Source organism: Phasianus colchicus, chromosome 1, assembly GCF_987193195.1.
Source record: "Phasianus colchicus chromosome 1, bPhaCol1.hap1.1, whole genome shotgun sequence".
Taxonomy (NCBI): Eukaryota; Metazoa; Chordata; class Aves; order Galliformes; family Phasianidae; genus Phasianus; species Phasianus colchicus.
In genome coordinates, this window is record NC_143436.1 from 171,691,208 (window position 1) to 171,717,828 (window position 26,621).

Genomic DNA, 26,621 nt, shown 5'->3' on the forward strand with positions numbered 1-26,621 from the left:
TGTCCAGGGGTGGAAGTAATGCGAGCTACCTGATAGAGACACAAACTTGACACAGAGGAGCCTCTTTTTCTCCACGAAACCCGTTGGAGGTAGGTGCTGTGAGGCAGGCAGGCTAATCCCGAGGTAAATCCTAAGCTTTACGTGCCTGCAGCCCACCAGGAGTCCAACCCTACGGGAAAAACTGGGTAATGTGAATCACAGAATGGCCAGGGTTGGAAGGGACCTCAAGGATCATCAAGTTCCAACCCCCCTGACACAGGCAGCGCCACCAACCTCCCCATTTAATACCAGACCAGGCTGCCCAGGGCCCCATCCAACCTGGCCTTGAACACCTCCAGGGACGGGGCATCCACAACCTCTCTGTGCAGCCTGTTCCAGCACCTCACCACTCTCTCTGTAAAGAATTTCCCCCTGACGTCCTACCTGAATCTCCCCTCCATCAACTTCAAACCATTTCCCCTCATCCTGCAGTTATCTACCCTTTCAAAGAGATGATTCTCCTCCTGTTTGAAGGCTCCCTTTAGGTACTGAAATGCTGCAATGAGGTCAAGGTTTACACCATTCGAACCGCTGCTGGGCCCCAAGCCCACAACCCCGCCGTTACCCCGCCCGCGCACAGCAGCGGGGCCGGGCGGAACGCCGTGGCGCGGAACGCTCGGCGCAGCTCCCGTTCCCGGCCGGCGGCGCTGAACGGACGCCGGGGCTGCGAGCGCCGCGCCGAGGGCGCCATGTGGGGTCGCTTCCGCGGCTCCGGCCGCCTCCTCCTCCTCGCCGGGGCAGCGCGGCACTGCGGGCGGCCTCACAGGTACCGGGGAGCGGGAGTCGCCTCAGCGTAGCGCGGGCGGACGGCGTGCTCGCGCTTCTGCCTTGAGCTGGGCCTTGCGGTGAATGCACCGGCTTGCGGCCGTGGGCCTGTGCCCGGCTGCGGGCTGCCACCCGCTGCGTGGGGCTCGCGGCGCTCGGGCGGGCAGGACGGACGGAGGGAAGCGGAGTGCCGCCGGCTCCGTGTATTGAGGGCTCGCAGCCTGAGCTTGTTCCAGTGCTGTAGGCAGAGATCTCCGAATGGAGAAATAGTTTTGAAGAGCATGCAGCCTGAATTAATGGAAAACGTGTTTGGAGGAAGATCTGTGGGAGCAGCGCTGTGTAAAACAGCAGGGCATCTGCTATCCTGTAATGCGGCTCTGAAGCTTCCTGTTCCTATCAGCAGTCGTGTTTAAGGTTTAACGTTGATGGTTTATTGTGGGTAATTTATGAAGTGCAGAGTGACTGAAGTAGTAATGGGGTGAAGACCTCGGTACAGGAGAGATGTGGACCTGCTGGAGTGTGTCCAGGGGAGGGCCACAAAAGTGATCCCAGGGATGGAGCACCTCTCCTACAAGGACAGGCTGAGCTGGGGCTGTTGAGCACGGAGAAGAGAAGGCTGTGAGGTGATGTGAGAGCGGCCTTTCAGTATCTAAAGGGGGCTGTAAGAAGGAAGGGAGCAGACTCTTCAGCAGGGTGTGCTGTGACAGGATAAGGGGAATGGTTTCAAACTAAAAGGGGAGATATAGATCAGATGTAAGGAAGAGGTTTTTTATGATAAAGATGGTGAGGCAGTGGCACAGGTTGCCTAGAGAGGTGGTGGATGCCCCTTCCTTGGAGATGTTCAGAATCAGGCTGGATGGGGCTCTGAGCACCTGATGGAGCTGTAGGCATCCCTGTTCATTGCAGGGCAGTTGGACCAGATGGCCTTTAAAGGTCACTTCCAGCTCAAATGATTCTGTGATGCGTTTCCTAATACAGCTGCATAAATGCTTGACTGCTGTGTTGCAGATCCTAGGTTTAATGTGAATCTTAGCAGTCCTGCAGACACAAAACAAAATGAAAATACAGTGTATATACAGTCTGATGTTGTCAGATCTCTTTCTGAGGGGGGGAATTAGGGATTTCAGTCAACTCTTTAGTACTAATGATTTCAAGTATTAGGTATGAGTTGCTTTTTGTAATTGGTATGCTTTTTTTTTTTTTGTTTTGTTTTGTTCTGGCTTTTTTTTTAACAGTCCTGTGATTTTATTATTAGTATTTTAATGTAAGCTTACAAAACTGCAAGTGACTCATTCAAATTCATGTTTATAAGGTCGTAATCTATAGCACTGAATAAAGCCAACACCAGCAGTAGAAGGTAGAAACTGCAAACTCTGTCTGCAGTCAAATGTAGAGATACTCAACGTTTTGTTTCCTTCAGAGATTAAGCACTATTTACTTGTGAAGGGAATAAAATCATTTACATGCTTTTTGTGCTGAAGGAACTATAAATTGCTGAATTGAAAAATGGTGCCTTGGTCCTTCTCAACAAAAAAATGTTTCATATGTACTTAACATAGACAGTTTGCACATGATTACACCTAGACAGTTGTAAGTAATGTTTTTTTTTTTTTTTTTTTTTTTTGGTAGGCTTACAAAATTCAGCCTTGGAGTCTATTAATAACATCTTTTTTTTTTTTAATTTTCTGTATTATTTAGCAGACTCTTCAGCACTAGTTGTGTGCTCTCTACTACAAAAGATGAATCTACAGCTTCCACAGACAGCACCACTAAAGTGGCATCAAAGGAGGGTGAAGCAGAAACACCAAAGCAGAAATTGCTAAAAATCATTGGTGATATGAAAGTAGAAGTGACCACCAAGAGGAAATTTCAAGAATTAAAAGAACAGGAGATGAAAAAGCAAGCCACTAACGAGCAGGAAGGCCTGAACAGTGAAAGTAGTACATTTCAAAATACTGCAGAAGACGTTCAGCGGTAAAATATAACGTGCACTTTGAACAGTTTTTTTTCCCCCACCATTTTTTTTTTTAATCATTATCTAGGACAAAAAGTGTCAAATGCTGTTACCAAATATGGAAAAGAATCCTGTAAGAGAATGTGGTATACAAATGTGGGTCTCAGTAAATCACATGGGAGAATCTGGTCAGAAGATGTGTGCTTCTTACAGTATCCTGCCTTCTTCTGCACTGAGACTCTTGAAAGCACTAGAATTTGTCTGTGGAAAGTCTCTTTAATGGGAGGAAGAAAATATTGTTTAGATAAAATGTGATGAGGAAAAAGGAAAAACAAAATAAGGAGAGCATCATGATTTTGTGCGTGGAACCCCTCTACAATGTGTTATGTTGCATTTATAGCGCTGCAGGTCAGCGCTGCTTGTGGTCATCAGCACTTCACTTTTGACAGGCTATGCAGTTGGTATAGCTGCCGTTTTCCCCAGGCTGAGAAGATCAGCCTGTCAGTCTCATTTGGCAGTAGATTAGTGAAGTGTAAGACAAATCTGACCTTCCCCCTGTTTACCTACCTACCGTAGGGATTATTTGCAGCTGTGACCGCTGAGATGGAAAGATATAAAATGACAATTCAGAAATGACAGTTTTAATTTTTTTTTTTTTTTTTTTTTTTTTTTAATATATATTTCCCTATTTGTTGTATCTCTTACAGAAGCAAGCCTTTACATCCAGAACTGGTGCAGGCTGCATCTGCCGTTGCGTCTTCTTTCCCACGCAGCAAGGAACAGGCAGAATCAGAATTACTTGCACAACTTAGAAGACATGAAGAAACCACAGATAAACAGAGAAGGGGAGGAACTGTTAACATACGGTCCGTATAGTGAATGTTATTTTCAATAATACTTGAAATTCTAATTTTGCAGTGTCATCGTGAAGGTGACTGGATTCTCTTTTGGAGAGATGGCCCTAGAAGATAAATTTGGACCTATTATCCATGGAATTAATGAGTAATGGAGATATCATTGGTCTGGTTATACCAAACCTCTTAAGTTTTGGCATCATCGTTCTAAAATGTTTTTGCAGAAATGGAATTGTTTTCCTGCCTAGGATCATTATTTTCTTGGATAGGTTAGCAAAGTAAGTGGGTTTTTTTTTTCAGCTTCCGAAATTTTCACACAATGGAGGGACTTGTGGACGTTTCAGACATTCTGTCTGGACCAGTGAATTTTCATGACAGGTTTGAAGAACAGGACTGAGCTAGTGCAGCTCTATTTATAGCCCCACCCTTCCTTTCCAAACTTTCCAGTCGACCCAAGAAACTCATCACTTGGCTCTCGTCTGTTTCCAGTGTGGCTTTCAAACAGATGAGAAACATTTGTTTGGAAACTTGAATGGTTGTGTGTGTATTACTCTTCTTTGGGATGACAGCTAAATACAGGCTTTCTCTTGTCTTTATTTGTTCGGCTTGTATTCATACAACTGCTCAGAAAATAAGGCATTAAGTCCAGGTGAAATGTTGAACTAACCAGAAAGCTGGATCTTCAGCAAGAGAGGAATATGAAATCTTTATGGCTTTTTGCAGGGTGGGATATGAGCTAGTCGTCTTAGTTTTAATTTATTCTGGGGAAATGAATTTGTCCCAAGCCAGGATTCAAGTTTGGCCCGTGTACTATTATTTGTAGGTTGCTATAGGGATCTGTAAAAGATTTGTTTGGACTTTGTATGTTTCTCCCTGAACTGCAAGCAGAACACCCAAGAAACTAATAATGTTTGCCTCAGATGTCTGCCTTTCTAGTGAGGGAGAACTAAGGGAGAATGCAACAAATGTTTGCAAATGGTTGTGTATTTGGAAAGCACTGTACTCAGTGAACAACTTTGGTAAACAGAATGCATATTCTGGAGGTTTTGGAAGAAAAGGGGAGAGGCTTGACAAGATTTCCTTTTAGCCTGAATTCAGGATTTTCTACCTAGATTGCTAGTGGGTGTTGTAGAGAGCAGAATGGAATTCTCTTCAAGTGTTTGAAGTCCATGTTATAGGTGGAGGTATGGTTTTGGGTAATGTACCCAAGCATCTCCAAAAGTTGTGTGTGTGGTGTTTTAATGACCTCTCCTCAGGCTGAGTGAAAGCAATCTTGAGAACTTAACAGAAGTTATCTCTCCACAGGCTTTTGGAACCAAAATGAATTGCTTTAGAGATCAGAAATCTGAGTATTTTAAGTAAAATCAGTGTGTTTCTGCTCTTTGTGGTTTGTTTTCTGGGCAGTGTTACAAAAAACCTGAGATGCTTCCTAATTATGAAGAATAAATGAGGAATGTTTTGTGTAAAGAATGTATTTGTTAAAGTGTTAATAACCAGTGAGGTCATTTCGTTTCTATTACAAGGGATTTCAGATGAGCAGGATAGAGAAATGTCTTAATAGTGGTTTAGGCTGTGAGTTACCAATTTAAATGTAATTAGAATATTAATTCTTGATAAGAAGTTGGAGGGTCATGCTATTACTGACGAAGCTAATAAATGCAGTGGTTAACCTCAAGTGCACCTGCACCTATTTATTGAGCATGCACTCTAAATTTGGTTGTTTTGCCTACTGGCAACAATGGCTCTCTGTCCTCACCACTCGCTGTGCTTGTCCTGAAGCACATACCAGCTGTGACTGCTGTGGAAAAAAGGTGTCTAAGGAAGCTGTAGCCTAAGCAGAGAGGCTTTTCTTTTTTCTTTTTTTTTTTCCCGTTGAAAGAGAGTTTAAATTCTACAAACATTTAACAGCCAAAGTTCCTGCATTGTGTGGTTCTATGTAGTTGATAGATATATTAAGTTATGATCGTACATTTATCCTTTAGTGTGCCTGTGGATAAATTGTTCAGGTTAGAAAAATGTGTATACAGCATTTTTAGTTGGTTAGGAAGGTCATGATGAGCTTGCTATGCTTTGGGTTGGCAGTTTCTTCTACTTGTGATGGCAGCTTGTTTAACTACTTTTTTTCCACATGGAAACGTGAAAGGTTCTGTTTATAGTTAGGTAACAATCCAAAACCAGCAGTAGATGAGTTGTGTAGAAAGATCTGTAACTTGCTGATTATCATGACCAAAAACTGGGCCAACAGTAACCTTTTGTGGTTAGAATCTGAGATTCGTTTGTTACTTTTAGCTATCTGGGCAGTTTTAAAAACGTTGATTTGAAAGGTCCAGTTGATTTCATTCACTCAACTTGGGAAAGAGTTCATTCTCTGAAAGTGCCTCAATCCACATACAACACTGAAGTCCTTTTAATATATCAGAAAATGTTTGTTTTTCCCAAATAAAAATCAATGTAAAATAATTGTGTCTGAATCAAAAGAAAATGTGGGCTGTTGAACTTTTTTTTTAAGTATACGGTTTTGCATTCAGTATACTGACAAATTAAAAAAAAAAAAAGATTCCTCTTCTATTTAAAACAATTTTTAAGATGAGATTCCTTCACAAGTGTTATCATAGAATCATAGAGCCATTGAATAGCTTGGGTTGGAAGGGACCTCAAGGATCATCAAGTTCCAACCCCCCTGACACAGGCAGGACCACCAACCTCCCCATTTAATATTAGACCAGGCTGCCCAGGGCCCCATCCAATCTGGCCTTGAACACCTCTAGGGATGGGGCATCCACAGCCTCTCTGGGCAGCCTGTTCCAGCACCTCACCACTCTCTGTAAAAAAAAAAAAACAAAAAAAAAAAAAACAAAAGAACAACAAAAAAACTTCCCCCTGATATCCAATCTAAATCTTCCCTCTCTCAGCTTAAAACCATTTCCCCTTGTCTTGCTGTTATCTACCGCTGTTAAAAGTTGACTCCCCTCCTGTTTGTAGCATCCCTTTAGGTACTGGAAGGAACCACATAATGCCCAGTTGTGAAGAATTGGAAGACTGTTGAGATTTGAGTGTATGAGATGTTTATTTTCTGGATCTTTTGATTTGTGTATGTGGTTGTTGGTTTTTTTTTCGGTTTTTTTTTTTTTTTTTTTTTCTGTTCTATGTCCTAACCTCCAGAGGTCAGTGTTACACAGCTGTCTTGTTGCCTTGTTTTGTAAACGTGTGAGGACAGCGTGTTCACAAGAAGGGGAAAATATTAATGATACAGGAATTTATTTTTCTTGGTGTGGAATGAAGTTTCACTCAATGGAAATTACAACAGCACTGTACCAAAATAAAACCAGTGGCAATACAAGTTGAAATTTCAGCTCCTGTTCTGGTTAAAGAAAATAAATAATTGGAACTTAGGGCTAAAATAGATGTTAAGCTTCCTGGGTCTTTGTTTTTGGTGTTATAATTAATGGTAGTCAGGAAAGAGAGAGCATCTGTGTTGATTATAAAAGGTCAATTTCTTCTCATCTCTGGAAGGCAGAGGTATCCAGGAATTTAGATTCTTAAGCTCATGCTGGGACGTGAGGTTTTATCGTGTAATATCTAACCACTGTACATACTCGGGTTGGAGTATGAATTTGTTATCTGATTTTTTTCATTATAGACAGTGATTAAAAACATCTTTGTAGTTTTATTTTTAGGGAATAAAGGGACATCATTAGTTATGGAGTGATGAGTATTGCAGCCAGTAATGTTCATGTACCAGCGAAGGGGTGACATTAGGACTTTCTGATCAGAAACACGAGATCGTTGACTGCGTGTGCTAAATAGTTTGGTGGCATAGTCTGTGCAGAAGGAAGTATGACCCACTGTGCAAAAATGCTACTAAATCAACCTCTGTCACGAGGAGAGCTTCTTGGAGGATGCCTCATCCCCCTGTAGTATGGGGAATACCACAGCCAAACTGAGCAGTTGGCCTCAGCCATGTGTGATCTTAGGAACTATATTTGCTTGACCCTCAGAAGTGTGTTGGGTCTCTAGCCGACTGATACCACGAGGCACTTCATAGAACAATTTGTAGTGTGAGATGTACAGGTAGCCTGAGATAGTTCACTTTAACCTTAAAGAAAAAAAAGATTTCAGCCCTTTTTTGCCAGATGCCTTAGAGTAGGTACTTGAAGAGCTATGCTACTCCTGTTCTAATATTTAAAACCACACCTAAGACTGAAGATAAAATCCCACTGTGTTGCTGTGGCAGTTAGTTTTTATAATTTCCCAGAAGTATTTCTTGTTAATAAAATCTCTTTTAACTTAAGGTAACAAAACCAGTAAAGTGCAGTGGATGGACAGTATTTTTTTACTTAGGATTTTTTTTTAAATTTTTTTAATTTTTAATTTTTTTAGACTGCCTTTATGTGTTAAAACTTGAGCAGTGCAACTTTGGCTGTCTGCACATTATTGGAAGCAGCTGGGAAAAAGGGATGGCTGCAAGGAATAATTTCCTTGGCCTTTCCCAACCAACAGCCATAGCAGTTAAGGGACTTATTGGGCAGGGGCAGGTATGTTGTATGTTTTAGCCTTTACGTTCAGTATAAACTGCAAATTGCACTGTCAAAGATAAGAGTGTTTGTTCTTCATATATGATTTTGGCTGCAGAATTACAAAGGAAGATGAGGTTTGTAAGTGCTGTAACGTGATTATGCAATGCAGCAGATTGCAGTGGATCAGGAAAGGTGACCTACTTATTAGGGTGGCATGATTGACCCATGTCAGCTGATGTGTGAAAGCAAGCTTCCTTTCAGTGTGTAACAGCACAGCTCTGTCCCTGGGCAGAGTTGATTCCTCTCCAGTTTTTTTTTTTTTTTTTTTACCTCCCTGCTTCAGCAGATTCCTTGTATCTTGAGAACATTCTCATGTACTTGAGCAAAAATGTACCTAGTACACTCTGTGAATATGGATATGCAGATTATGAAATGGTAGTTTTCTTGTAATTGGAAATGAGATAATTTCAAAGAAAGTATTAATTGTAGGCTAAAATACAGCTTTCAGTTCTTACATTCTATATGTAGATGGTTTAAAAAGTAATGCTTGATATTAGGATGGCTTAAAAATATATGCATTTTGTGAGGAATGTATTAATTCTGTCTTATAGAGGCTTTTAAACCAATGAAGAGTAGACTTTCTGCTTAATAAATGTGATAAACTTCTTTTCCCTGTTGGTTTGTTGAGGTTTTTATGTTTACATTTTTAATTTCAGCAATGTTATTTCGGAAATGGCAGTTAAGAGGCAATTCCCAGCTCAGAGAGGTGTGAGGATATCCAATCACATCTCTTTGGAGATGGATGAAGATGGTCAAAGAATCAAGCCTGGAAGACCCTCATCTCGCTCCTTTGACTCCGGAAGGTACTTTTGTAGTGTTACTTTCCATCTCTCGGAGGAGGAACATGTGAAAAATTACTAATGGGTAACATAGGGGAATCAACTTTTTACTCGGGTAGACAGTGATAGGACAAGGGGGAGTGGTTTTAAGCTCAAGGAGGGAAGGTTCAGATTGGATATCAGGGGAAAGAGCTGTTTGTGTTTTAAAGATATTTTTTAGAGCTGTGGGTTTTTTTTGTTGCTGTTGTTTTGTTTGTTTTCAGTATTTACTACTATGTTGCAACAGGCAAGTCATTCTATGGATTATTTCTTTATTGCCCATGACATGGTAGTTGTCTGTAGAGTGAACTTTTCAATTTACACGATGATTTCAGGTTACTCTGCAAACTCCTGCTGCTCTTTTATCTGGCCAGTTTGTGCAGTTCGTACAGTTCCTGGCAGTTTGTGCCTGCATTCTTTTTATTTTCCCATCGTAACTCATGATTGCATTTCTTCTCAGCATATTCTTTCTATGGCAGTTCTGTTTTTAGTAAGATTAACTTCTTTAATCATGGCCTTGCAAATTAACCCCTCTTTCATGGAGATCGAGAAGCTGAGGAATTCATTTATGTTTAGAATCATAGAATCATGGAATCACTCAGGTTGGAAAAGACCTTAAAGATCATTGAGTCCAACCAGAACCTGACCATGCTACCCTAACTCTTAACAGCCCTCCACTAAATCATGTCCCTGAGCATTGCATCCAAATGGTTTTTAAACATGTCCAGGGATGGTGACTCAATCACCTTTCTGAGGAGTCTATTCCAGTGCTTAACAACCCATTTTGTAAAGAAGTGTTTCCTGATATCCAACCTAAACTCACTGTGGTGCCATTTCCCCTTGTCCTGTCAGCTGTCACCAGTGAGAAGAGACCAACCCCGCTCTCGCTGTAAGCACCTTTCAGATATTGGAAGAGAGCAAAGGTGGATACTGCTGAAGAAAAAATGTGGAGAACTAAGAATAACGTGAGCATAAAGTTGTAGTTGAGTAGGAGTACATTGTTCTGCCCTCTTTGGCTGAGACATCTATTTGAGTATTTTGTAAACAGAGTTCTGACTTCCACAAGAAACAAAGTGGAACGTAAGCCTGAGCCGTGTAGATAATGCAAAAACCTCGGAGAAGATTCTGTAGCCAGTCATTAGAATAACTTGGCCTGCTTGTTGAAATGTTCCTATGTAACTTCTTTTTTCTTGAGGTGCCAAGCCATTAAGGTTAGGAATTATCTCTTGGGACTTGTTTTAAGAGCAGCAAGCAGTGTTTGCCTTTCCTGATAAAAAGCATGTAACAGTGCAAGAGGTACTTCTTGTGTTGGGAGCTGAAGAGAAGTGGAATGAGGTTCTAGACCAAGCCTTTCACAGCTCTGCTATTTTTCTGTTGGGATTTTCATTCAGCTATGAGCTGTCAGCCTACGGAGTAAGGAAACAGCCTTCGTTATCAGTTGCTGAATAATAGCTTAAAAGATATCTTTAATGTAAGGGTAATTATCGGATGAGTTGGTAGTCAGATGATAGTGATTTTGTTATTAAGCTATTATTCTTAGGTGATTGGATGGAATATTTGTCTCAAGGTGTTGGATTAGACGTTTTCAAAAGTTTGAGAATGGAAATAATGTGGGCTATAAGAATATACCAAAAACCTGAGCTATTACGTGCTTACACGGTGTGTATTATTTTGTGTTTGGTAAACTTTTTATTTATTAATATACTGCAAAGTACAGCAAATTTGAAGAATGTTTACTAAATTTATGGTATCACAGAATCACACAACGGCTCAGCCTGGAAGAGACCTCAAGGCTCATCCAATCCCCATGCCACAGGCAGAGCCACCAACCTCCAGATCTGGTGCTAGACTGGGCTGTCCAGGGCCCCATCCAATCTGGTCTTGAACACCTCCATGGATGGGGCATCCACAACCTCTCTGGGCAGCCTGTTCCAGTACCTCATCACCCTCTCTGTAAAGAATTTCCCCTTGATATCCAATCTAAATCTTCCCTCCGTCAACTTCAAACCATTTCTGCTTGTCCTGCAGTTATCTACCCTTTCAAAGAGTTGATTCCCCTCCTTTTTGTAGGCTCCCTTTAGGTACTGAAAGGCTGCAATGAGGTCACCCTGCAGCCTTCTTTTCTTCAGGCTGAACAAGCCCAGCTTCCTCAGCCTGTCTTTGCCGGGGGGGTATTCCAGCCCTCTGATTATCTTCATGGCTCTCCTCTGGACCCTCTCCAACAGCTCCCTGTCTTTCTTGTACTGGGGGCTCCGGATCTGGACGCAGTACTCCAGATGAGGCCTCACAAGAGCAGAGTAGAGGGGGACAATCACCTCCCTGTCCCTGCTGGCCACCCCTATTCTGATGGAGCCCAGGATACCATTTGCTTTCTGAGTTGCAAGAGCACACTGCTGGCTCATGTTCATTTTTTCATCCATCAGGAACCCCAGATCCTTCTCGGTAGGGTACATGAGAAGACTTTCTCGCTTTTCTTTGTGTGATGAAATTTTAAGTGTTTTAAAACTTTAGGAACAATACCTTGAAATAATTTTTAACATATTTGTAACTGTCTCCAGTTTCTGTCGTAGGTTTCCTTCTGCATCCTGGAATGTCTACCAGGTGTACTTATTGTTTGATAGTATGCAAAGAACGGATTAGGAAGAATAGACTTACTGAGTTAGGAGATTTCAGTGACATGGCTGATTTGCTCTGTAGTAATTTGAACTAGTCATCTTGTTCTTCCAAGTCATTCTTCTATCTTCAGCCAATGTTTTGGGGAGTTAACACACAGATAGGAAAATATAATCCTAAATCAACATTCTTTTAAAGCTTTGTAATTAGATTGCTCCGTGCTGAAGTGAATCCAGGGTAGTTACATCAGTAAAATGTAATATGACAAGAGCAGGTTTGCAGAAGTAGTTGTTGCCATCAGAAATCTGCAGTAAAACCAAAGAGGTGAAATTCTAAGGTCAAGAAAGGCAGATGTTGCCAGGGCAGCTGTGGATATGTATTAACGTTATGTGGGAGGTATTAGAATTTCAGTGGGAACCTACAAAACCAAGCACAACTGCACGATTAAAAGAATCATTTGTCCTAAGGTTCAGTGTGATCTACAGTAAAGGCATTGGTTTTCCTTAGTTTCTGTTTATATGAAAATTTATTTTGATTAGTTGTTAAGCTCATGAATTTATATATTTTTTTTAGTATAGGCTCTTGCCTGGTTAAAAATAGATAGAATAAAATATTTTCATACTCAGAAGGGAGAGCACCAGGGTGATGCTGTTTAAAATATATCATACAGATATGCTTTATATGTTTGCCATATGGCACAGGAGGTGGCTGTGTGATCTTCCAAAAAGGCTGTTTATGTCAGAAAGCAGGAATTGTTTGATTAAACTGTTGCCTTTTCTCTTCCCAAATTGTGTAATAATATTTACATTAAAAAAAAAACAATCACCAAATTCTCTTTTTAGTTACAAGTTTGTGAAGTTACTTCGTACTGTAGTTTGATACTGTTGAACTGCATTCAGTTCCTAAATATTTCAGTAAAAAATGATTGCAAATATAATATTTGACTTATGCTCGTTCTTTTATGCTGAAGTGTTTTGGGAAGCTCTGTTACGGAGTAATAATTCAGTCATAAACACTCTGTTAAAAGCCTGAGGATTTCGTGAGAGTCACTATCTCATTTTTTTCTCCAGAGATCTTTTAGTTCATGAGAATATTTTGTGCTTTTAAATTTTTTTATCTGGCAATATTGTGAAGTGTTGTGAAATACTAAATATCATTTTTCTTTTTTGTTTATAGAAGTCTTAAAGCAGGAAAAAGGCTTAATATATTCACTAAGGCTTCTCCAGAAACGGAAAATGTACTGAAAACAGGTTAGTGGAAATTCAGTGATTTTAAAAAAAACTCAGTGGAGCCAAGTTGTGAATTTGTAGAATATCAAGGGATTCAGTGTTGTGAAGGAGACTCGTGACCTGTTCACTTCTTGCTTTTGGATCTATAAAAAAAAAATAATAATTGTAATATTACTCTACTTTTAGCATACAAAACTTCCACACTGTATCATGGGTTAATATTTTCTGTACTAGTTGGAATGGTCTGTTACTGAGCTTAGGCAACTTGGTCTAGTACCAGACCTGGAGGTTGGTGGCCGTGCCTTTGGTAGGGGGGTTGGAACGTGATGATCCTCGGGGTCCCTTCCTACCCAAGCCATTCTATGGTTGTATGATTTGATGGGTAAAACTGACTTCTTGTCACTAAATTGGGCTCCTTTTGACAGTATTAAACCACTTTGGAGAATGGGTTTGTGGATTCTTTTGGTAAATTTGTTTATTTCAAAAGCGTCTTGCATTCACTTATTGACACAGAAACTCAAAGCTGTGATCTCAGAGCAAAAAGTTTGCTCTACAGATAGCTAGGCCAGAGCAGAGTGGAAACAAACTATCGTCTGAATATTTGGTTCCTTTGGGAGCTTCTTTCATCTGCTATTTTGTGTTGAAAGATCCTGTAGTACCTGACTGATGCTTTGCTTTACCTGCTGTAGCTCATTCTTCATATGTGTACACTTAAAACACATACCAAAATAAACTCAAAAAGTGGAGGAATGGATATGATCAGATATGATCCACCTTTGTATTCACTGAAGGGCACAGTTCTGCAGGAAGAGCCCCAGTTACAATGTAAACAGGATGAATTTCACACAAGAAGACTGGCATTGAATTATGACTTAGCTGTACTACAGACTGAGGGTGTGTAAATATGGGCAAGTCATTTAAAGTAGTCTCACTTGCTTTTGCTTTCTGAACAGTGAAACTCCATTCCTAGCACTAATCCTTAGTGTACTGATATCACTAAACTCTCCCGAGGTGCTTTGGAAAAGTGGATTATTGCAGTGTAATGTCTTAAAACTGTACATAAAGATAGCACCCATAGACGAAAGGTCATTCCTCTCCAGCATCTTAGAAACTGGGCCTCATTTCTTTTTGTTTCAAGACTATAGATGAGTAGTTTTCTACTTTTAAATTTTTTTTAACACTTGAAATTCCAGGGATAAAATAGTGAGTTTATTTAGTCTCTCTGGTAAAATGTCAGACAGTGCTATTTGCATATATTCAAGCAACTGTGAGCTTTCTGAATGCAGCTATCTCTGTGTTGGGTTATGAAAATTGCTTTTTAAAATGGAATTCAGTTTGCTATTTTTAAGGCAGTTGACTTCAAAATCCATCAGTTTTTCGTACGAAGCCACAATGAATGCTGCAGGATGGGGTTTTTTTTGTTTGGTTAAGCTATCTTAACCAAAGGGATGTTCAAGTAACTGATGTTTGAGTTGCAACGTTTACTTCAGGTGAAATGGTCAGATTTTAGTTACGTATTTCTTGGATGGCACGGCAGAGATGTGGTGGCAAATGGTAGTCACACCAAATATGAAATTAAGATCCATAAGTTTTGCCAAAAATGATGTAAGACAGCAAGTGGACGTTACCATGTTTGTATCAGATATAAAGAAAGAAATAAGGTTCTTTCAGCTTAGCTTCTGCATTTTCTTCTTTGATTCCAGGTTGCCTTGAGAAGATCTATAGTACCTTCTAAGAGAGAAGGTTTGTTAAATGGTTTACTGACTAAGCTTAATGATCATAAATCAAAAATTAAAAGTCTAAGTCTCAGGAAATACCAAGGTGCTACTTGATACCTTGTGCCGTTGGCTTGCATTTTCACTTTCTTGGCTCATGCTGGTGGAGATCATGAGTTAAAATATTATTTATAGGTGACAGAGAAGCAAGTTCTGTGTTTAGTATTGAGCATTTATTTTGAAACACAACCGTTAACTTTAAAGCATATTAGGGAAAAAAAATCAGAACATAGAATATCAGTATTATTTACAGTTGCACAGCGGTGAAAATACATAATCTTTATTGCAAGGTTGAAAATATGACTTCTATTCTATTAGAAGATGTGTTAGCACATTATTAGAAGGTATTCTATAAGATGTGGACAATAATTATAGTGTTTTCTCATGCTGTCTTTTACCTGTTTTTACTACCTCTAGCCCTCAAATCAAGGTAGGCAGCTGGGGAATATAGTTCTTAGCAGGAAAATATGCAGATATAATTTGAAAAAGTATCTTCTGATTTAATGCAGTGAAAACACTTTTCAGCACGTAAATCACAGAATAAAATCCAGTTTGCACTTTTATTTCCTAAAAAGGAGGGGGAGACTCTTTTTAATTCAAATTGTAAGTCATTGAGCCAAAGATTAAATTGTTCCTTAGTTTCAAAAGTATGAGTAGTAATATAGTAGCTAGTTGCCCATGATCTACTTCAAGTGTAACATTTGAATTGGCACCAAAATTTCTGTCCCAGGAAGTTCAGGGTGAATTGATAACCACAGAGGGACAGAGGGTAACAGAACTTAGACCAATTCATGAAAGTTAACAGCTTGCTTCCTTCATTTTCTCGTCATTTCAGTGATGTGGTTCAGTCTGGGCTGATAACTGATTCTAGGGTGGAGGGGCAGGAACTCATTGAGAGTAGCTCCTGCTGTATGAGTACACTTGGATTTAAAACATAAATAAATTCAAATTTGTAAACATCAGGATAGATGCATCCCTAAAGGAACTGCTGGACTTTGGGAGAGGAATAGAGGATTTCTCAAGCCCAAGAGGCAAAAAAATTCGGTCTCTTAAGAGGATCAGGAGAGGGATTGATATAGTTTGTAAATAAGAGTTGCCCCTTGAAGGAGAGTATAGTTGTAAAGTGCCTGACAACTCCTTTATTAAGCAAGATTGCTTTAGTATAATGTACCAGCCAAGTTCAGAGTTTGTCATGTGTACAATTTGTGAAAGGCAAAAAGGGGAAAAAAAATTGTGAAAAGATCATGCTCTGAGTGACAGACTTAAAAATAAACTGAACTCTGGCAGTTCAGACTTGTTTTCAGTGGACATTTGATCATAGAGTGAATTTTCATTTTAACAGAGAATTCTCACTGAAGAAATGAGTGGTGACATCTAAGATAGAAAAGCTTGCACAACTGAAAGTACTAGTCTCTGTAAAGGACAATGTTAAAGGGTACATATGTATATAGTTTTAGCCAAGGAGAAATCTGCCATACTGATAGATTTTATTAAAAAAAAAATTCTTATTTAGTATCTTCACCAACAATTTGGGATCTGGAATTTGCGAAGGAAATTGCAGCAGTAACTGAGCAGCCTCCCCGGAATGGTTTTGAAGAGATGATCCAGTGGACAAAAGAAGGAATACTGTGGGAGTTTCCAATTGACAATGAAGCAGGTATGTGCACTGTTAACTTTGATTATTTATGTGTATTTATCATTTTTGAGAATCGTGGTGTGCTATAACACTTGGACTGTTTTAAAACATAGCATTTTGGATTATGATAGTAAACAAATGTAACTTTCCAACTATACCAAATGAGAGATTCTTCAGATTAACTCATTCTGGCATTCTTCGGGTGAAGTCCTGCAAGTGATTTGGCTGATCTGATCTGGCAGTTGGCTTCTGCCAGAAAGGGATGCATTCCCTCCCTGCCTCCCAGTCCTGATGCTTTCGACACCACAAGACTGTTCAAGTCTTGTTACATAATACCTTTTACTAGGAAATGTCTTCTAAGTAAAGCTTTTAGCAGAAGAAGGAAACTCTTAAAACTGCTGAGTGTTTTATAATGCTTATGCTGTTCTTTGGTGTGGTTCATAGACACAGTTGCTAGCTATTTGCCAGTTCCCTGTGTGCAGTGGCTGGATGTTGAGCAGTCATTTGCTTCCTTTGCTCTATCAGTTTCCTAGCAAAAACAGTATTCACTCATTCTGGGCATCTATCTTGACATCTTTGTGTTTCTATTTGCTCCTATTTCCATTTATTAAAACAACAGCAGCAAAGAACAATAAAATTCTGTCTGAAGGTAGGCCAACAGGGAGAGAATATTAAGGGAAGAGGAAATACAGGAAGCAAGCGTGCACTTTAGGAATAGAGATTCACAACTTCAGGGAGAGCTTGAATGTGGATTTTTTTTATTTGAAGTCATCAAACAGAATTACTTTAAAATCATTCTGAAAGCAAAACAAGTTAGTATCTGAAGCTGGGAGTCTTTGAAAAGCTGTCCTTTACAGAATTGCAAATTGCATGATATGGTTCATTGTTTCTTGATATTTATTCTCATCCTATTTTGGCAGTTTCTTCACAGAATTTAATCCCTGGTCCCAGAATTTATCTGTTCAGGTAGAAATCCAAGTGTACTCTACTCATGTTTTTGCAAACTTAAAGCCACCACAGCCAGTGGTTTTTTTGTTGTTGTAATGTGGTTGGAACCCTGCTGTCTGGGGCTGTTAATGGACCAGGTGTCTTTGGCAGCCAATGGTTTTTCTGTTGTCGCAGCATGGCTGGAACCATGCTGTCTGGGATGCGATGACGGATGGACAAAGAGTCTTTACATGTAGTTAAACAAGAATCTTTATTGATTTGTCTACAATGACTGGTCGTGTGGAAAATTCCAGTGGAGCGTTCCAAAATCTATCACCTCTCAGGTTAAAATATCAAATCAGGCAGTCCTCTCAAACTGCCAGTTCTATCACAGGCTGTTAATCAGATCAGGTGTGTCAAAGTACAGTTAAAAACTTCAGAACCTCACTCCAATTATTTCAGCATACTCCAAATTCAACAGAAAGATGCCTGTTTCCACTGTTAATTTTGCAGTTTGGTAACAGTCATCCCTTGCCTTGTTTTGTATCAAGAAATGAGAGATCTTTTACGTACAAGCACGTGGAAAAACATCTATGTAATTAAATTTTCTACAGAGGAAGGATGTATGCTCAGCTTTTAGCATATGGAAGCCTTTAAAGTTTTAAATAAACTATGAAATATAAAGAAGACAGTTTGTCACTGTTTTTTTTTTTACTTCAGAGCATCTTCAGTGTTCTTGTTTGAGTGCTTTACTGAGGCGCTGTGCTTGCTTTGAGGCATCAAGGCAGGGACATGACTTTTAAACTTGTCTGTCCTGGGGACATCTGAAGATGTGGCCAGACATAATGGCTTGCTGCAGTGCTGGTAGCAGTCTTCCCCCTTTTCCTGTTGTTGGTTCCTGCATGCATGTTCTTGATGTTGTTTCCTTTCTCTGCTGCAGCTGAAAAGTTGTTTCCTTCAACAGCTGAAGCTGTTTCCTTCTCTGCTGCAGTCACTGCTAGGCAGAAAAGAAAACCTTTTTTTTCCTTCTCTCCTGCCTCTAATTTTTACCAGATTAGCAAGCCATTAGTATAGCTCAGGTAACAACATTCTCACTCCTCCATCTGCTTGTCTTTTCTTCTTGTAGTGTTACTTCTACTCCATGATTTTCCATGGCAAAAAGTTGAGGAAGATGTCCATTTCTGACTTTCTAAAATTATTTCTGTGCATTTGTACCTTGATGACTCAGATCCTGAGGAGCAAATGCTTCAAATATGTCAGAGATTGTTACAGCATAAACAATAGGCTTAGTGGAAGACTCAGCAAATTAAGGTCCCTATTGCTTCCAAAGGCTTCTGTAGGCAGAAGAACACAAAGTCCTGTTCTGGTTGTTCTGCTGCAGTGCTGTTCCTAGTGGGTAAGTTTACCAAGAGAGCAGACAGATGTTATGCAGCCATTTTAAGGGAGGGATTTTGTTAATTTTTGGTCTCTTTTAGGGACCTACTGTAAGGGCTCAAATTCTCTCTTTCAAAACTATAAAGATAGACATCTACATTTGAGAGGTTGTCTTTAAGGGTAGATTGGTCGTCTCTTTTAAGAGTTGGTATGTTAGCTAGAGAAATTCTTCCAGGCTTTTGTAGTACATAGCAAGTTGGAGATAAGATATTGAGAGTAGATGACCTTGCTTTGAGGTTGATAAAGAAAATCCTCTGCTTCAGGCTCCTGCTGCGCCTGTTCTTTCAAAAGAGGTTTCTGAGGACAGTTAAAGAGAGAGTGAGGGACAGGCTTGATCGTTCTCTACAGCTGAAGGTATGACTTGCTGGGAGAGGAGGAATTGTGCAAACGTATCTAATTGGTTTCTGCCGGAAGTCACAGCTCCTGATGCTTTGGTCTCTTCTTGTGATGCATGCTTTACTATTTTGAGGACTGAAATATGTGATCTAACTGAAATACGTGATCTAACTGAAATATTTGGACTTAGCACTTCATTCTGAAACCATTCATCCTGTCTTTTACAAATGGGAGATCAAAATAGATGACTTAATCGTTCTTCCTGGCCTGAATTTTTATGTAAGGCTATAAATGATTTAATTTCTTTTAGGATAGAAATGAAAATTGGAGAAATTATTAATAGACATACTTTCTTCCTCTACCCTTTATCACCAAAAGAGAAGCATCAAAAAGACGAGACTTACTGGCAGCACTATCCAGATGCTATCAGTAGTGGGTTCATTGGTTTCTTTCTTTTGGATTTTTGTGACCAACAAAAGTATGAAATCTAGAAAAAATGTTAACTTCTGAAGTCAACTGTCAGCATCTAGGTACAATGAGATTCTACTTGTTCGTGGTGGGGAGAAAGTCAGTGTAGATGGCTTGGTAAGATACCAACCCTGTGTTTCTCTATGTGGATATAGTTTTTCAAGCATTCTCGTTCTAAAGTGAGGTCTTTTTTTTTTTCCTTCCTTTTTTAACTTATCAGAAAAGGAGAGCTTATGGAAGAAGAAAATAGGCTTTCTATTTCAGAGACTAGGGAGATAAGTGGCATGTAGCTGGCACTGATAGACCCTGCACACATTTCTTGGAAAAATGCGTAGGGAAAAACAGATGCATCTCCCATCTCCTTCAGGCTTTTACCTAACATAGGAAGGAAAGAATACAAACTCAACAAATATGATACACTGGCTGTTCTCAGTCCCAGTATTATGCATATGAAATTGAAGAAGCTGTAACATGGGATGAAGCCTAGGACTGAGATGGCTCATTTTTACATGTTGCTGATTTCATGTTGACAAACAATTTATCTTAGATTTAGGAGCTGCAAATCAGCTTTTTTTTCTTTTTCTCCTTTAGGTAGGAATTCGTGTTCTGAGTCTATCTTGTGTACAGTGGTGTCAAAATATAAACCAACTGTAAAAGAAATCCATGGGATGGAGGACAAAAACTACTATAGGATCTGAGCTGTACTTGATTAGAGATCCAAATAATCCCTTATGCCATTTTCCTGTGTAACTGAATGCTTTTGAATGCAACATCTTTTGCATTGGTCACTACTTACAAGTAACAGCTGTTGTGACAGATGACATTTTTGCAGCAGAATACATCCACAGATTTGAAAAACTTTAGAAAAGCAATTTCCCATGCCCATTTGATAGCAGAGGGGTGCTAAAACTGTGACTTGTGATGAACATGCAAGTATTTCTTAACTATTCTGTATTAGATGCTTCAAGATTTTGCTTCATTCAAGACTAACTTGTGTTCCTCAGTCCTCTGTAGAATAAGGCAGTCAGTGTTTTCCTCAAGTGTTAAAAATGTTGAGAATCTAAAATGTAATGCACATGGTCAGTAAAGGTTTCATGTATTGAGCATTTTTTTTGGAAGAGATTTTTGGCATGAGCCTTCAGCAGATTTACTATCAGATATTCTTATAGAGCATAAAATGAAGGTAACATGGCAGACGAGTAGGATATATGCTGATGTTTTCTGTACGGAGGGAGAAATTAATATCTTAGAGTTCTGCAGTTTCTTCCACTTCTTTGTTGTTTATTTATGGACCTTTTAATTCTTTTGCAATAATCATTATTTTTTCTGATTAAAGGTCTGTTTACAAGCTTTATCCTTTTTTATTTTGTTAAATTCTCCGTTACATGATGATAATGACCTGTCATTCTGTGTCCCTTCTGGTAGGGATGGATGATGATGCTGAATTTCATGAACATATCTTTCTGGAGAAACACCTCAAAGACTTTCCCAAGCAAGGACCTGTTCGCCACTTCATGGAACTGGTCATCTGTGGGCTTTCAAAAAACCCATACCTCAGTGTTAAGCAGAAGATTGAACATATTGAGTGGTTTCGGAATTATTTTGAGGAAAAGAAGGAATTTCTTCAAGATATTTGAGACTTGGGAAAGTGCTTAACCTTGAAGTGAAGAAAATGTGCAGTAGTCATGTAATCTGAAAGTTGCATTTTTAATAATAAAGGCTGTACTTCTGTGTATGTATGTGTAGATCTCTTTTCAACAAAAGAAGGAACTGAAAAGTCTAGATTTTGTAGAATGTGCATTTAAAATTTAATTTATCAAAATCATTGTCTTTTAAACTTGAAACTAATCTCTTGACCGTTGGAAATATTAGATCTGATTCCAGTTCCAGCTGCTTTCACGTTTGGTATGTATCTTGACAGGTTTGTTCATCTTTCCCATTCTTGAAAACTTGTAGTGTTTTCATTTTTAAAAATTCCTAATGCAGCCTTATTTGTTAAAACCTGTTACTGAGATAGTAACAAACACTTCATTTTGCTAGTTCATTAAATGCACAGGTATTTGGATGATATTTGGAATACCATCTCCTTTCATTAATCATCTCTCGGTTCATTTTAAAATGTAGGAACTGACTAGGTCATATGAAATGAATCCTTGGTTCACCTTCTCAGTGAAATGCTATCGTTATTCTTGAGATATATGCATAGCATAATAGTGGTGAGTTACATAAAATAATACAAGAAGTCTCTTCTACTATTCATTCAGCAATTCTGAAGCCTTTGACCAACATCTCATCAGTAGCTGCTGCTTAAGAATAGCCTGGTTGTTGAGTAGTCCACAAAATTATGTTTGATTAGAGCAAGCTTCCTTATGATTGCTGCAAAGTCTGGAGCTGAGGCCTTATCTCCTGTATCTACTGGACAAGAAAGAGGACTTGGTTCTGTTCACAAGGAGAGCTGTTGCTTGCTGATTGTGGCTGCATTGTGCTACTATTTTCTGTCTAGTCCTGTGATGCTGAAGTAACTAGATGAGCCTTATTCTAATTAAATGCATGTGGTTCTTTGTATCTATTAAGCAATGCAGTATATTTACTTGTCCTCAGTTGTCTTTTGTTGAATTTTCTCAGATGTTGAGAATTCTGGATTACATTTCATTGCTTAGATTTCTAGGGCATTTCCAGCCTCATGCATTGAATTCTTGCTTGCTTTCTGCAATTTGCAGCAAACCACTTCAGCAGTTAATAACCCTATGAGGGTTATTCCTATTTCTTTATAGTCAGTGCGGGAAGTTTTGTAATGAAGATAAAGCACTGGCTTCATATGCAAACTTTTTTTAATCAGAACTGCACAAAACAAATGAAAAATAAGAGGTGGCCTTTTTCTATGACTTAAGAATTTTGTGGATGGGATAAACTGCTCTTCAACTTTATAGCTATAAGAGCAGCAAGTTTCAGATTTCTGCAGAGTTGTTCAAAGAATTCCTGACCTTGGAATGCAGAAAGCAAGAACCATATCAAAGTCTATCCATTCCAGAATGGTTTTAACTTTGAGTTTAATGCCTGGATACATCTTGCTTAATAAATGCCATTCTTCCCAAATGCTAATGATGCTGGGAATTGCTTGAAGAGGCCCTCCTGAAAGCCTGCATGTTGCTGTATTTCAAGTTCACCCATCAGTGTATGTTCTTTGCACTGAACCTGTGTTTTGGTATGAAAGATAGAGTGCCCTCACATGTTGTGCCCTCTACAAAAGAGGTTCAGGAGCCTCAGTTGTGTATCTGAGCAGTGAATTTCACAGCATTAGAACCAGAGGTGCATGTTATTGTAATCTTATTCATTAGAAGGTCACTACTTTGACAAGCCCTTAACAAGAGCTCTTGGTGCTTAGCATCTTTGGAAAGCTGTAGTAATTCCTTCTTAGGTGCTTAAATATTGATTTGGGAGTTAATACAAGGCAACAGGATTTGAATAATCAGATATAGCTACATATATATATACTTATGGGGCTGTTCAGTGTACAATAAAAGCCTAAGTAGCAGGGATTTAATGGTGTTTGTGGGGTTTTTTGGTTTTTTTTTTTTTTTTTTTGGTGTTCTTGTTTTTTAGGGTGAGGGCATGTATTGGGGAGGGGTGCACACTTCTTGTTCATCCCAGGGGAGTGGTCTTGGAGGAATTTAAAGTGTTGCTAACAGATTAGTCATTTAGAAGCAAGCATAAACATTCTTTTGTGACCCAAAGGGCAAAAGCTGGCTGCTGGCGATGCAGCAGAATGCAGCCAGTGCTGGAGCTATGGATTCCCTCACTGTGGTCATTTGGGGATTTCTTATGATGGCAGTTTTTCCCTATGTTAACTGACTAGGTGGTATTATGTGTAGCATTATATATTCAGCATTGGGAGCTGTTCAAGACGAAATAGCATCTGTTATATACTGCAGGCTTAGATTTCCTTCTTTATGCCTGAAGCTGAGGACTTATTAATGTAGTGCTAATGCCATACTCCTGTGATATATCATACATAGCTATAGCTGCAATGGTTGTGCAATGGAACAAAACCATCTTATTGAGTGGAGATGGCCGAGCTACAGGAACTTGTATCCAGATGTAAAAGAGTGTGGTTGGACTTGCTAGTAGGGGTTCAGAAGGGTTCTGGCCACCTCAGAGGAAATGGAGACTGCTGTTATGGTTTGGTGTCACAAGAACTGAGACAGAGGCAGGCTGAGGTACTCTGAGATGTGGTGCCTGGCTGAGCAGAGCAGATCAGTGAGTGCTCAGAACAGGACAGCTCGTTCCCCTCTGTGCCTGTTCCCAGCCCTGAACCAAACCCATGCTGGGGCTGGTGAACTGGCCTTTGGCCAGAAAACAAGGTGTGGTGTCAGTGGTGCAAGCATTTTGGGTTGTGCGGTAGTTCCCTTCTGTATTTTGATGTGGATACCACAAAGAAAAAACAAATAAAAAAACCCGAACAAAACAAAAACAAACACAAACACCCCTGAGCCCCTCCAGAAACCACGGATTGAAGGTGGAGTGAAAAGGTTGAATACGTACAATTTCTTAACACTCTCTTTCTGCCTTTGTAATTTCTTTATCTCTGCTTTCCAAATGCTGATCTTGCCCTTCCCCCTTCAGTGGTCTTATTGATAATCATAATGAGCTTAAATGCAAAGCAACATGTTTGCAACTTAGGGTTAGCTGTTTTTTTAAGTTGTCCTTAGCTGAATTTGCTGCTTTGATTTTGGGGTAGCGTACCAAATGGATACTCTGTGGTGGTTTGTTTGCTTCGTTTTTCCAGAAATATCAGACATTCCTTCTCCTGACAAGCCTTGCTTTGTTCAGAACCTCAGACTGCCTGGGTTGCAGCGGCGCGGTGCTGACTTCATTGTACAGACTTGTATTCCCTCTCATCACGCATCCCTTCATCTGAGCACTTCTGGGTCTGACGGGCAGCTGTGCTCTCGGTGACATCCATCTGCTTACGGTACTTGGGAGCCTGGTGCTGGGTCTCTCCAACTTCAGCTGATGTGTCAGAATTTGGGCTGGGAAAAAACAAACTTCTCAGGGATGGTTTCATGCCCGAAAGGAGGGGATGAAAGACCCATGACAGGCCAAACGACTGTGTTAATGCAGAAGGTGGCAGTAGGGTGTTGATGCTACCTACTTTGTGCGCCAGCCCAATCTTGTCTTTGACATTGGATGGCACTGCCTTTTAAAACCTATTTTATATGAATGATTTGCTAGAAATTGGATTTTTATTATTTATTTTTTATTTTTACCATCTATGAAACACTTTCTCTCCAGTGTGGTATTAAGAGGAAGCTGGAGGAATGATGCTTTGGTTGCAAGACTTTGACTTTGGTGGAGCTTCAACTCTTACTATACCAACCAGTCATACTGTGGCATTGGTGTGGTGTGTGTGTGCCTAATGGGAGTTTGTACTCCTTGACTACAGAGACAAACACTTCCCTGAGTACTTAAACCATATATTTTTAAGCTGAAGAGGAGCATTAAAGGAGTCCTGGAGTGCTACTCAGGTCCATTTTCTTCCAGTGCTTACAGAGATAATAAAATTCCAGCATGAAAATAGCTCCTCCTCAGGAGCTTGTGCTTTGATGAGAAGCCTGAAGCATCGTGGCTTTTATGAAAGAGGAGCCACACCATTGCTTTCAGTAATGATTTGAAAGTAAATAGTCTCAGCTGGGATTGTAAGAATCTCTTGGCTACAGTCTTTTTACTGATTTAGACAGAGAACGGTGATTGAGGTTGAGGGGACTGGTTTTCCCTGCAGACAGACTGGAGGCCCTCGGGGCAGCCCGGCTGCCCATAAGGTGAGGTCTGGGTGCCCAACATGTCAGCCTGACAGACACGGGTTCCTCTTGGCCTCAGCTGCCGTGTCAGTCAGTCGCTCTGCTCTCGGTGGCTACAGCCGTTCTGGTCTCGTGATCTCCACAAGATGTCAGTGTAGATTTATGGGATTAGATAGCAAATCCTTGTGCTGTTCCCTCGACAGATTAAAGCCCAAACTTGTTTTAGAGCAGCACAATCGGTTTGATTGTGTTCGGGAATGCATTGCCTGTGGAGGAGCAAGGCAGCACTGGCCTACAGGGAGAGATGTGAATGGCATCCCAAACTGGGAGAAGGACTCCACAGATTTTTTTCTAAAATCGAGGTGCCAATTCCATACTGGGCTACTGACGAATGGAGATGAGTCTGTTTTTGAAGAAAAGCTGGAAGAGGGAGCAAAAAAGTAGCAGGGCAGCCTGGGTGGAAGGAAGGATCCAAGGGCAATCGGATCAAGGTGCTTGTTGGAGGACCATAGCTGTGCATGGTCACCAGAGCTCATTGGGTTTGTTTCACACAAAAAGTGGCCTCGCAGTGTGAGCGATGAGCTGGGGCTCTGCTGGGAAACCTACCCTCATTTGCATCCCTTGCAATTTTAGAGCTGTCTTCCCAACCAGCCCCTGCCCCGTGTTGCTGCCTGGCTGTGGGTGGTGATGATTCATTCATGGCCCCAGTGCTGCACCCCATCACCCGCCAGGGAGGGAAGCAGTGAAAGAGGACAGTATTTGTCAGCAGGGTCAGAAATAGCTGCCTTTTGGATTCCAGTGGGCAAGCAGAGAGGCAGTGGGAGGGAGAGCAGTGCTGTTCCCCAACCTCGCAGCGAGGGTGGAAAACCTACTGTAAAAGCAGTGCCTCACTGTCCTTCTAGGGCCCAGCTCTGATGGCCAGCTAAGTGTCCATCACAACCTACCTGTTGCTGTTGGTTTGGTGCTGCCCAGCTAGAGACAGAGTGGAAGCTCCCTCTCCCCTCCATGCATGATGTACAAGTTCTTGTGGGCTTTTTGGGGATCCAGTGAGATGGAGAACGATCTGCAAAGCCTGGAGATTTTCATAATCTTATCTTTGGAGCTGATCTTTAAATAGAACAATAGAACAACTCCTGATACACAGCTCACTGTATGAGGGAAAAGGTACAAGCAGTAAGGATGCCCTGATTTTAGAGCAAAGCCAGGGGTTTGCTGAAATTAGGGATTGCTCAAGCAGATTGCCATTTTGGATATATGAAGATTTTACTGTGATCTCAGTCTAAGCCTCCCTGGAGAGGGGAAGTTTGCTGGCTGCTTTCCAAGGAGGAAAGCAGAGCTCACAGCCCGTACCAAAAGCTGGTTGTAAAAATCTCCCAGTCTCTTGGATCAGGGCTGTTC

General features: G+C 40.3%; 1 protein-coding gene across 2 annotated transcripts; it reads left to right on the forward strand.

Moving 5' to 3' along the window:
• The first annotated feature begins 655 nt into the window (after positions 1-655).
• MRPS31 (mitochondrial ribosomal protein S31) lies at positions 656-21,160 on the forward strand. 2 transcript variants are annotated; one of them, XM_031615682.2, is made up of 7 exons: positions 656-805; positions 2,503-2,778; positions 3,466-3,624; positions 8,846-8,992; positions 12,797-12,870; positions 16,138-16,281; positions 20,851-21,160. In XM_031615682.2, the coding sequence occupies exons 1-7, from the start codon at positions 729-731 to the stop codon at positions 21,060-21,062; spliced, it is 1,089 nt and encodes a 362-aa protein (XP_031471542.2). In that variant the 5' UTR covers positions 656-728; the 3' UTR covers positions 21,063-21,160. The 2 variants fall into 2 exon arrangements, with proteins under 2 accessions (XP_031471542.2, XP_089988662.1); XM_090132536.1 differs by having other exon boundaries at positions 657-805; positions 2,506-2,778.
• Positions 21,161-26,621: the final 5,461 nt, after the last annotated feature.